The following is an 11,983-nucleotide window of genomic DNA, read 5'->3' on the forward strand; positions in this document are numbered from 1 at the left end:
ACCCGAAACCTCACACTGTGTTTGTCCAAACGGCCCCAGGTGGCACAGGGACCCTCTCACTGGCGTCAGTGAAATGCTCAGGGCCCTGTTCACAGCCCAGCCCCACCCCCCAATAAAGCCTCCATAGCCCATTCCCCCCAGTGCTTCACTCTGCTCTTGCGATTCCTGTGGGGAGGCAGGGAGAGGAGAAAGCCGCCGTGTCTGGAGCTCCCAGGAGACCGGGATGGAATTTCCAACACGGCGTGCCTGTGACTGCACCGGGAAGGGGATAACGAACCCACCAAGCGCTCTACTCGGCTCCAGTCTGGCAGAATATTTTAATCAACAACATAAGCACGTGGGTCAAACTTAGTCCCGTTAGGTTACACATCCAGTCGATCAGCCCCTGCCTCTGCCTTCCTCAGCCCTTAGCAGCAAGCGCCCCCCGACGGCGCCGTCCAGCGGACTGACCCCTCACTCCCAGCCCCACCTGCACTGTGACCCCGGAGGCCTTTGGAACAGGCCCCGAAGGAGCAGCCAGGGCCCGTGCACCGTGGCAGGTAGACCAGTAGCAAAGGCTGCCTGGGAATCAGGCCAGGGTTCAGCCAGCTAAGAAGCCCAGAGCGGGAGGGGAAGAACGTGAGCCAGAGAGCTAAGGCAGTGCACCTGGCGGGGGAAGGCTGGCCGGGCTCCCACCCCTCTAGGAACAGCAGGGCCAGGGTGAGCTCAGGCAGCGAAACTTCGACCTCGCGGCTCCTCGGGCCTCTTCCAAAGAACAAGGAACAAATGACCGACGAACGGGCGCCGGAACTCTGGCCCCCCGGCCGGCAGTCGGGCGCCGGGCGCAGCACCTCCCCCGGCAACACACGGCTCCGCAGATCCAGGCCTCCATCAGGCGTTGAGCCTCCAGATTTCCAAGGACAGGCCCCCGGAAGCAGCTACCACAATGTTGCCTTCCGCACTGATCTGGGGGGAAGGAGAGGGGGTGTGAACAGGCACAGGGGACTGAGGCCACGTCAATCCAGGATCCCGGGGCGCCGGCTCCAGGGTTCCTGCTACGTACACCCTGCCCCCGCTCCGAGTTTAGCCACAAGGTGTCCTAGTGCTCAGCATGGCTGCGGGGCCCTCCCGTGTGTGCAAGGAGAAGGGAGCGCTCCCCCGGGCGGAGCTGAGTGGCCGTGGGCCCAGGCCACAGGAAGGAAGCCAGGACGGGACGTGTCAGCCAGGTGTGGCTTGGGGAGAGTGCAGGGACGGGGATTCCCCCCGGCTAGAGCACAGCACGCAAGGTGGCTGGGCGCTCAATGCCCAGACACTCTTGTCCTCCCCGATTCCGAGGCCCGGGGCTTCCTTACCCCGTTCAGCACGTTGTTGTGTGTCCGCGTGCAGACAGTGCGAGGCGGGTCCGTGGGAACGTGTATCTGGAAAGAGACGACTTGTGGGGAGGTTGCACTGAGCTTAGTGAGTCTCAGAGGAGCCTCTCCGTGTGCTGTTTTGGGGGGGGGCACTGGTACTTTGGTGTCAGCACTAGGGGGTTTGCATTGGTGCAGCTACCCCAGGACAAGGGCCGGCTACCAAGGGCCCAAGACACCTTCAGAGCCCTGCAGGAAGCAGGTATCACCCCTTCCCGTGTCCCCTGGAAGCTGAGCCCTGGGACAGCTGCCCAGGTGCCACCCAGCTGGTGAGCAGAGCGCCCACAGCTGGCAGCCTGTGGCTTTTTGGGTGGTGCACATCGGCATGTGCCTCTGCACTTGTAACATTTATTCTGCACACAGATGGAAAAACGAGAGGGGCCACTGCCCCTACCCCCTGGTGGGGAAACTGAGGCACAGAGCAGGGACGTAACTTGTAGCCAGCGTCCCAAGGCTGGGGTTAGGACTCAGGCATTCCTGGCTCCCATGAGTGGTGGAGAAGGGCCGCTAGGAAAGCCTGGATCTTACCCGCAGGCTCTTGTCGGTGGAGGTCGTGTACAGCGTGCCCAGGGAGTGCCAGACCCCAGTGATCTGGGACCGGTGACCCACGTCGAAGTACTGTGGGGAGGAAGAAGACCATGAGCCCCCTGCAAGCCCCATCAGGGGTGAAAGCCATGGCCTGCCTGTTCCAAACCCACATGGATCCCAGCATCTCTCTGTTCCTAACCCGTCTCCTCCATGCCAGGGACTCTCCGCATCCCAACCTCAACCCTCCAGGTCCCTCTCCAAAGTGGTTCAGAGGGTGGCAGCTCGTACCTCACCAGGTATTCATGTGGACACATCGCCACAGTGTCTGAGCTGTCACGATCCCCCTCCCCCCCGTGAGGTACTACCATGCTAACAGGGAACCGAGGCAAACGGGGGCTAAAGGCACAAAAAGTCTGGCCAGGTCAGCTCCTTCCCACTGTGCCATCAGCTGCCATCTCAGCGGAGGGGAGGGGGGGAGGGTCAAGGAACATTGAGACCCCTTCCCCTGCCCTCCAGGGTGGGGTGCACCCTCCAGGACATGGGGACCCGAGACCCAGCCAGCACGGGGCTAATGGAAGACAGGCATTAAGTGAAACTGACAAGGAAGCTGACATCAGCTGAGTTCAGAGGCCCAAGTCACAAGCAGTCAACTAGCAGCATCCAGCAGGAGCCAGATTTCACCCCAGGATGAAAGGGGGACAAACAGGCCCGGTCCCCTGAAGCCCTAGCTCACGTACCCGGCTGTGCTGGAAGCTGCCGCCTCTGTTTTTAAAGACGTAGAGCAGTCCCTGGTTGTCCCCGGCCCACAGCTGCGTCCCTTGGTAAGACATGGAGAGCAGGTAGGATTCCAGCTGGAAGCAGAAAGGAGCAGAGAGAGGGTGGCACGGACGGGTCAATGCGGGTGGGGAAGGGGAAATCTCACAACACCCTGTTTCTCGGGACCCTGTGGGGAAGTGGAGTACGAGGAGTGGAACAGGAGAAAGAGGCTCAGGTTTCAGGGGGACTTAGATTGAGGACGGACCCGGAAGCGCCCGAGGTTCCACATGGGCACAGCAGCCCTTCAGCATGTTTTAATAATAGTTTCTTATCGAGCAGCACCCCTCATTGCTGGCGAAGGAGCTGAATTCTGGCTCGTCTGGCGGGAGGAGCTAAAAGCACGTCAGTCCTTAAGCACTGCAAACCTTCCTCTATGAAGGAGGCCTCTTACCCCCCACAGTACAGCTAGGGAAACTGACCTGCCAGAAGTCAACCAGCACATCACAGGCAGACCCAGGAGTCCTGACCCACACTATTACCTGACCCCACTCCTCTCCCAGGGCTAGAACCCAGGAATCCTGACTCCCTGCACCCCACACCCTCCTTCAGAAGTAGCCAGCGTCAGGGACGCTCTCCTGATTACATATTTCTAAAAAGAGCCTCAGCTAGAGCGCGTCTAAAACTCCCATCTCCCTCCTCTCCGCGGTGATCCCAGGCAAGCCCCACTGCCCTTGGCAGCCAGGAGGGAAACCAGGCCCCCACCTGCAGCCTCTGGAGGACACTGTTGGTCCGTCGATCGAAGACGACCAGCGTCCGGTCCTCGCTGCCGGAGATGATGAAGCGCTCGTCGGCCACGAGGGACAGGACGGCGCTGGAGTGGAGCTTGCGACTCTTCAGCGGGGCCTGGGGGGCTGCCGGGAAGGGAACAGCGTCAGGGACAGAGCTCTGCCGGGTGACGGAGGGGATCCTAGCCAGGAAGTGCCTGCACGAGGCCCTGGGTACCCATCCCTCATGAGTGGGAAACAAAGCAAGAATGGTCTAGTCTGCACCCCCGCCCACCAGCCATGGGCCAGATCTTCCTGCCCCCCGAGTCGTGGGCAGATCCCCCCCATGAGCCACACCTTGCGGTCAGAGAAGCAGACTGGGACACCCTGTGCCCCACCCCTTTTAGAAGCAAACTAAGGACGCCTTGTGGGGCACAGCGTGTCCCAGTCTGCTTCGTGACGGGTATCATGGTCTGCGGTGCCTTCCGGGCTTAGCAACCTGTGCCCGGCCACACTGGATGCAAAGTTACAAGACTCCACTGAGGCACGTTCCCGCCACCCGCAGGGCAGCCACAAACCGGAGACAAAAGGCCTCAGCCCGGAGCCAGCGAGGTCAAAAGGAACCATCAGCGCAAGTGGCCGCTCTGCTGGACTCAAGGGGTATGTCTAGACGACATGGCTCCCTCGACGGAGCCATGTAGATGAGCTTACTAGACACAGGGAAATGATTTAAATAATCGCCGCTTCATTTACATCAAAATGGCCACCTCGCTGTGCCGATCAGCTGCTTGGCGGCGCAGCGGGGCAGTCTGGACGCTCTGCGGTCGACAAGGGAAGCCTTTGTTGACCGCTCCGATAAACCTTATTTCACGAGGCATAACGGGGGGGGGGGGGGGTCAACAAAGGCTTCCATTGTCAACCACGGAGCGTCCAGACTGCCCCGCTGCGCCGCCAAACGCTGATCGGCACAGTGGGGCGGCCATTTTGATGTAAATGAAGCGGCGATTATTTAAATCATTTCCCTGTGTCTAGTAAACTTATCTAGACATACCCAAGGTGGGGCCACAAAAAATCATCTACGGATGACCAAGAAGCAGGCTTTGTTCCTGGCCACCCAGACTGACTGTCTGTCTCCTGGACCTTGGCTGCGGGGGATTCTCACCCAAGCACTACAGGGGAGGGCACACGCCCCCGAACGGCCTCAGGCATCCACGATGAACTGGCGGCAAGAGCGACTTCCGAAATCACTTCGCGGGGGGTCAGCTGAGTTTTGCCTTTTCTCTCTCTGATGCCTCCTGTGACCTCCTGGGGCTTAACACGCTCGTTTGCTTTGCCGGTTTCTCCAACCCAGGCTGTTTGCACTGCAGGGTTTGGGGAGACTGGTCAGGGCAGCAGGATCTGCCCAGCTCGCTTCCCAGCAATGGAACGACGGACCGTCCACGAGCGCGTGTTGTTCGGGGGCCTGGACTGCACCAGAGGCACGTTTTTGCGGGAAGCCTGGGCCTGGGCGTGGCTGGTGTTGCCCTGCAGTGTGGCTCAGGCGTGGCCGCAAGGCGCTCAGACAGGACAGCTGGGAGTCTCTCTCACGCAGCAGGCTGGGTGGGCAGACCTGGGGCGGTCACACCCATGGAGAAGCCATGGAAAGGCTCCCCTGGGTGGAGAAGGGAGGGGACCCCGCTGCCCATCGGGACAGGTTACACCTGGGGTACAGTCCCACAGAGCCTCACCTCCAGCCAGTGGATTTTCCCTCCCGCAGGCTGAGGGGAGGGGTTGCCCCAAACCAGGGGAGCAGCGTTCCTGCGAGCGGGCTGAACTGGCCCAATCCTGCGGAGCAACAAGCTCCAGCAGCATCGGCTCCACTCTCCACGAACCCCTCACTAATGGGACTGTCCTGCAAATTCACCCTCCTCCCCCTCCTGCTCGCGAGATCCCTGGGACCCGGATTCCCGATACAGGCTACGAACTGACCTGCTGGCCTGGGCTCCCCCAGCCTCGCCGTTCGCGGGGCCATGCGGGAGGAGGCTCACATGCAGCAGGCCCTTTGCACAGCCCTGGTCGCTTTCACCAGGCGGCTCAGAAGCATCCGCCCATTTTACAAGGGGGAAGGCTGAGGCGCAGAGCGAGCAAGCGGGAGGGGCGGAGAACAGACCCTCCGGGCCGAGGGGCTGGGAAAGGAGCAGCTGAAAGTGCTGGGATGGGCCCAACCAACAGCTGGCACCTTGATCCTAGAGCCCCCCCGGGCACAAACCTCGTGGGTCGTACACTGTCACCTTCTTGTCGTAGGTCCCAGTGACCAGGATGTCGGGCAGGTAGGAGAGACACAGCACGGCAGCTTTCCCCCTGGGAGTGGGGAGGGGAGACAGCCAAGGGACAGCAAACGTGAGCCTTCGGGACCAGCCTCGTCACCCTCCCAGGGCTGGACTGGCCAAGCCCTTTGGTCCCTCTGGGCGGGTGGTGAGACCCCCTCGCCTCCGCTCCTGCTCCCTAAGGTACTGGTCAGATCCGCATTTCTGTAACGTCACAACACCTGCCAACCTGCTCCCCCGCCCTCGCCCTCACTCCCATCCCCCCACGGCCACATCACAGCACCTGCCAACCTGCTCCCCCGCCCTCGCCCTCACTCCCATCCCCCCACAGCCACAACTCTCAGCACCTGCCAACCTGCTCCCCCGCCCTCGCCCTCACTCCCATCCCCCCACAGCCACAACTCTCAGCACCTGCCAACCTGCTCCCCCGCCCTCGCCCTCACTCCCATCCCCCCACAGCCACAACTCACAGCACCTGCCAACCTGCTTCCCCGCCCTCGCCCTCACTCCCATCCCCCCACGGCCACATCACAGCACCTGCCAACCTGCTCCCCCGCCCTCGCCCTCACTCCCATCCCCCCACAGCCACATCACAGCACCTGCCAACCTGCTCCCCCGCCCTCGCCCTCACTCCCATCCCCCCACAGCCACAACTCTCAGCACCTGCCAACATGCTCCCCCGCCCTCGCCCTCACTCCCATCCCCCCACAGCCACAACTCACAGCACCTGCCAACCTGCTCCCCCGCCCTCGCCCTCACTCCCATCCCCCCACAGCCACAACTCTCAGCACCTGCCAACCTGCTTCCCCGCCCTCGCCCTCACTCCCATCCCCCCACAGCCACAACTCACAGCACCTGCCAACCTGCTTCCCCGCCCTCGCCCTCACTCCCATCCCCCCACAGCCACAACTCACAGCACCTGCCAACCTGCTCCCCCGCCCTCACTCCCATCCCCCCACGGCCACATCACAGCACCTGGCTCTCTTTAATGCTCACGTTCTCTCTACCTCCCTCGGGCAAGGCAGTGCACTCACCCGCACTGTATGGGGAGGGAAAGGGGAGCCAGATTTTGTAGGCAGGAGGTACCTAATGCCCCTGGATGTCACTGGGAGTTAGGATCCGGGATCTGACTGAGTGACTGGTCCAAGGTCCCACTGCTGAGTCCTGCTCTCCTGCATGCTGGCCCAGCGCTCTAACCACTGCGCCGCCCCCCCTCCGGCCCAGCAGCAGTCTCCGCTGAGCAGCCTGGCCCTCGGACGCCCCACCGCCCCCTCGCGACTCAGCCCATGAAGCGGCCTGGGCCAGTCTGCCTGGCGGGGATGGCAGAGAGCACGGCCGAGTTGCAGTCAGCCACGCAAAGGGACGGCTTCCTGCCCAGCAGCCCCAGCCCCACGGGAAGGTTCACCCCTCTTCCCTGGCCCGGGCCACCCCCACTTCCTTACTCTGGTCTGGACTCTGCCCAGCAGCGTCTCCTCTCGACCGGGCACGGCCACCCCAACCCCAGAGCCCTCTGGGGGCCAAGCCCTCCAAGGTCTCCCTCTCGCGGAGGGAAAGGCAGGGAGGCAACTCGGAGCCAGGCCAGGGTCGCTTCCTGAGCCTCACGGTACCTGATCTCCCCAAACTGCTGCCCGTTGGCCTCTAGGTCCCACAACTTCACTGTGCTGTCCCAGGAGCCGGAACACACCTTGTGCTCTCTAGAAGCCAGCGACCACACCCAGCCCTGTGCAGGGCAAGGGAGAAGAAAGGGTTAAAGTCGCGGGACTGCCCTCCCTGCCCTGCCCTGCCCTGCCCTGCAGGCCACAGCCCCTCTGCAGCACAGTTATCCCCATTGTGCACACAGGGAAACTGAGGCACGGGGGGGGGGGGGATGAAAGAGGCCCTGGCCCGCCCTGCCTGTGTCAGTACTAGACATGTTATCTCAGCGTGGGAAACAGAACCCAGGCCCATCTCTAGAGGGGTGCAGGGTCCAGGACAACTCCACCCCAGACCCCACCTCTGCTCCACTCCTGTTCCAACCCTTTCCCCAAGCCCGCCCCCTGCCCTGAGTGATGTGACCCACAGGACCCTGCTGCCAGCGCCAGGACCCCCGATAATCCCCCAAACCTCCTTGGGCTCTGTGGGGCCCCCCAAAACGCAAGGCCCGGAGCGGCTGCCCCAAACTGCCCTATGGACGGGTCGGCTCTGGCAGGACCCCGGTGTGGGGGAGGGAGCCAGCTGACAATACCACCCGACAGAAGGCATGAGGGGCATAAGCTGGGGACTTCCCCCCCGGGGGGTCTCAGCAGGACTGCCGTCCCCAGAACAAAGCCCCCACGATGTGCCTATTGGCTTTGATGGCAACGGCCAGGGCTGGGGGGCCGCTAGGAGCCCCACAGGGCTGGGATGAGACGAGCAGCAGGGGGCGCTCACTCGCCTTCCAGCTCCTCAGGAGTATCCGCGCTGGGGACGGAGGCCGCCAGCTCACAGGAAGCCCGGCAAGTAGCCCCCCCCGTCTCCCCCGCCCCAGGAAGGGTGACGTCGAGGCCCCCACCTTGTGTGTCCCGTTGCGCTCCGTGCCCAGCGCTTTCACCAGCACCTTGTCCGGGGACTGGCCCAGCTGCCGCAGGTCCCACAGGTTGACGTTGCGATCCCGGGAGCCCGAGACGCAGAGAGCCCCGCCCTGCAAGGCAAGGAGACGGGCCTCTGAAATGGGAGCAACGGGTCAGTCGCTGGTGCGTGAGCAGAGGGGACAGGATGCACAGAGAAGCAGGCGGTGCGAGGAGTGGGGCGGGGACGAGCGTCAGGACTCCTGGGGTTTCTTCCTGGCTCTGCCAACAGTTCGCTACACGAGCTCGGGCAGGTCACTTCCTGGGTCCGGGCCTCAGTTTCCCCGTGCCAGCGATGTGAGCCGCTCAGAGGTCACGTGAAAGCCTTGTCTGCCCTGTCCCTACAGAACTCCTGGACCCAGAGACCAACGTGGGGCCCCGCCCCAGCTAACAGGACTCAGCAGATAAAACCACCACAAGCCACCAGACTCGGCCGCTCCTGCCCCAGCCCACGGCTGCCTGTCGCGATTAGAGAGCAGCAGCTGCTGACCCCCAGAGCCCGGATGCTGCTCCCCCTCGCTGGGCCTCACCCCCTTCCAGCCCAGGGCCGGGGATGGAGCCTGGATTCCCAGACACTGCGGCAAAGGCGGAAAGCGGCACTCACCTGGAGGAGCAGAACGGAGTCAATGGAGGCGAAGTGGCCGTCGGCGAGGGAGAAGTACTCGGTTCTCTCGCCATCACAGGCCCAGTGCCGGAGATGCTCCTCCACCTCCATGCAGGCAGCTGGCCAGTCAAAGTCCTCCTCTGCGCAGCAAGGGAGACAGCGCAAGGATCAGGGTCTGGGGGGGTCCCGCTCTGGGCGGGGAGGGAATCTGAGGCTTCCAACCTGCTGGGAGCTTTGATCCCACCGCCTGGTGCACTAGGTCGAGTTGAGACTGTGGAAGCGTTTTCTTCAGCCTTCCCGGACTACAGGGCCCCTCTCAGGAGTCTGCCTTGGCCTGGGTACCCCCGTTCCACCTCACCCAAACACTACTTGCCTACGCAGCCAGGCACAGAGACAGAGAAGTGGCACAGCCAAGTTATCACTGACAACCCGCCAATGGCCTCGGTTCTACTACAGTATAAAATAAAAGAAGACTCTGGTAAGCCCAGGGGTGCGCACACCCTGGTTAGGAACCACTGCTGTAGGGTCCGGAAACCCTTCTCTTCTAAAGGCCGCCCCTACAGGTCCCAGGGCAACCCTTTTAAATGGGTGGCAGCAAAGCTAACGCACAGCACTGCTGCCTCAAACCACCCTGCCCCCCTCTCCAAGGAAGGGCAGGAGAGCTACTGCCGTTACAGAGGTGAAGTCAAGACAAAGCAGGGAGGGAACTTGGCCACGATCACGCAGCGAAGTCAGCGAAGAGAACTGAGATGTCCTGATTCCTCGTGCCCCTACCTCCACCCTCTCTAACCACTAGACCGACCCACCCCCTTCCTGAGGTGGGGATGGAACCCAGGAGCCCTGACTCACTGTCCTCCTGCTCTAACCATTAGACCCAACTGTCATCAAGAGCTGGGGGTAGGGACCTGGAGTCAGCGTTACCCTCTGCACAGCTCTAACCAGCAGCACCTCAGCAGCAGCAAACGCTCAAGGCAGTAAAGCTCTCTGAGGCCAGGAAATAGGCCTGAACCCAGGAGTCCTGGCCACCAGCCCTCGTCTCTCCTCCAAGCCCCACTTCCAATGAAGAAAGCCCAATGGAGATCTACCTTCCACCACCGGGTAACACCCACTGATCCTCTTCTGAAGGCGAATCCTCCAGGTCACTTGGTCCTGCACAATATCCCTGAGGGTCCGACAGACCAGGGGCAAGACCTCGAGAACAAACCTGGCTTCCAGATAAGAGCAGATCTCCAGGATCAGCTCCAGAGGGAGGGCTAACAGCCCAGAGGTCACGTCCTCGCCTGCCGGAGACTTCTTCAGCTCCAGGAAAGACCTCTGCTCCGGGGCCCGGGGCTCCACAGAGAGCGACCCCGGAGGGGAGCACTGGGCTTTGGGGCTGGGCTGCACAGAGCTGAGAACACGGTCGATGTATTCCTGAGCCTGCATGTCTGGGTCAACCTTGTTCTCTGCGTCAGAGTCATTGTCGGAGCCTGGGGGGTCCTCGGAGGAGCTCGGGGCCGGATCCATGGCTGCAGAAGCAGGAGGGAGAGGGAGAGAGAAGAGTGCGGCATAGGAACCAGTACAGCACATAGCCCGCCAGACCACTGGTCATTGAAGCCTGGCATTCAGCAGCAAGGGACAGGTCCAGCCCCATCCAGCACTGCATGCGATCAGCCCAGCAAGGGAGGACAAGGCCAGAAGTGACCATTGGAGAGTCACAGGCCATTCAGTGTCACCCAGCGACCCCACTGCGAGCCCCATGCGACAAAGTGGGGATTTCATTCCCTTGTTATGCTGCACGTGAGTTCTACCGGCCTGTAGGAACCTCACATGGGTGTACCTCAGTTTCCCTGGGCACTGCCCCCATACCTAGGTGGAGGGCGCGACCAGGTGACACCTTTTGCAGGGGAAGTAGGACAAAGGCTGGAGGGAGGGCTGGGACAGGGCTGCTGAGTGAGAGTTTCTCCCTGCTGGCTTGAGGACTGGGAGGAGCCCCCCCTCCCCAAGATGGAGTGTCCTGAATGCTTCCAGTTACTGTGCTGACCAGTCTGGTCTACACTGTGTCCCTGTCGACAATAAACCTTCCGTGCTACCTGAGAGTCACAGGTGACTGCAATGGGGGGCAGGGCCCAGTGACTGCCCACGTCTCAACCACGCCGTGTTGGCCTAACGCAGCTTCCAGAAAGACCCAGGCAGGCCAGGAAGAGAAGAGGGGACCCGCCCTTCCTTTCAGACGCTGGTTAATCAGCCTCCCTCTCAAAAATTAGCGTCTCCTTTCTGCTCTGAACGTGCCGGGCTTGGTGCCTGTTCTGCGGGTCTCTACTGGCATCCCCCTAGGCCGGCCCCTGCATCCACCTGCTGCCCCAAAGCCTCGCAAATCCCCTCCCCCTGCTCTGCAGCGTTTCCCGAGGGAGGGGGGGAGACGGGCTCAGTCTCGCCCAGAGCCTGCGAAGAGGCGAGAGGGGCGGGGGGGGGGCAGTGGCGCGCGGGACAAAAGGGGATTTTTCTGTCACGTTTGCAGGGGGCCTCGCGGGGGGGGGCCTGGCAGATCCCAGGTCACGTGACCGTCCGCAGGGGCGGGGCGGAGCCAGGAACCCCCCGGGCGGGGAGCCGGAGCTTGGGACTGACAAGGGCCCGCGCCCCCCCCCCCCCCCAGACGAGCCGGCTCCCGGGCGGGGCCCCGCGGCCGCGTAGGGCGGAGACCCCCCCCCCGGCACCGGGTCAGAGTTTAACCCCCCGCGCCGAGCGGGGGGGGCGGGGCCCGGCCCGGGGGTGTCACGTCGCGGCCCCCGCTTACCCCGGGCAGCAGCCGGCAGAGCCCCGCTCCCTCCCGCGCTCCACTTCCGGCTTCTAGACACTTTCCGGCGCGCGGAAATGACATCACCGCGCAGTGCCGACATCCGATCTCCGGGGAGGGGCTAGAGGTGGGGAAGGTTGCAGGCCCCGAGTCATGACGTCACTGTATTGTGACATCAGCAGTGGCTGGCCCAATTGTGACGTCATCGCACCAGTGTTCTGTCCAGCCTTCCAGGGGGGCAGCAGACCCGAGCCAGGCCCAGAGTTGCTGCCCCCC

At 62.8% G+C, this 11,983-nt stretch overlaps 1 protein-coding gene across 2 annotated transcripts; it reads right to left on the reverse strand.

The window, feature by feature from the left end:
• Window positions 1-298: 298 nt before the first annotated feature.
• FBXW9 (F-box and WD repeat domain containing 9) lies at window positions 299-11,857 on the reverse strand. 2 transcript variants are annotated; one of them, XM_075902426.2, is made up of 11 exons: window positions 11,708-11,857; window positions 10,017-10,439; window positions 8,932-9,071; window positions 8,273-8,401; window positions 7,350-7,462; window positions 5,685-5,776; window positions 3,435-3,583; window positions 2,654-2,767; window positions 1,917-2,006; window positions 1,332-1,397; window positions 299-945 (listed from the first exon to the last, which is right to left on the reverse strand). In XM_075902426.2, exons 1-11 carry the CDS (start codon window positions 11,808-11,810, stop codon window positions 871-873), a joined length of 1,494 nt encoding a protein of 497 aa, XP_075758541.2. In that variant the 5' UTR covers window positions 11,811-11,857; the 3' UTR covers window positions 299-870. The 2 variants fall into 2 exon arrangements, 1 of the variants encoding a protein (XP_075758541.2); XR_012896661.2 differs by lacking the exon at window positions 299-945 and adding an exon at window positions 4,599-4,797 and having other exon boundaries at window positions 1,349-1,397.
• Window positions 11,858-11,983: the final 126 nt, after the last annotated feature.

This window comes from Pelodiscus sinensis, chromosome 31, assembly GCF_052426305.1.
Source record: "Pelodiscus sinensis isolate ZL-2025 chromosome 31, ASM5242630v1, whole genome shotgun sequence".
Classification (NCBI taxonomy): domain Eukaryota; kingdom Metazoa; phylum Chordata; order Testudines; family Trionychidae; genus Pelodiscus; species Pelodiscus sinensis.

Coding starts and splice junctions, on each gene's coding strand:
- FBXW9 (XM_075902426.2), bottom strand. CDS start 11,810: ATGTCGGCACTGCGCGGTGATGTCATTTCCGCGCGCCGGAAAGTGTCT. Junction 7,463..8,272: donor AGCGCAACGGGACACACAAG/GTGGGGGCCTCG, acceptor TGCCCTGCACAG/GGCTGGGTGTGGTCGCTGGC. Junction 3,584..5,684: donor GACAGTGTACGACCCACGAG/GTTTGTGCCCGG, acceptor CCTTCCCGGCAG/CCCCCCAGGCCCCGCTGAAG.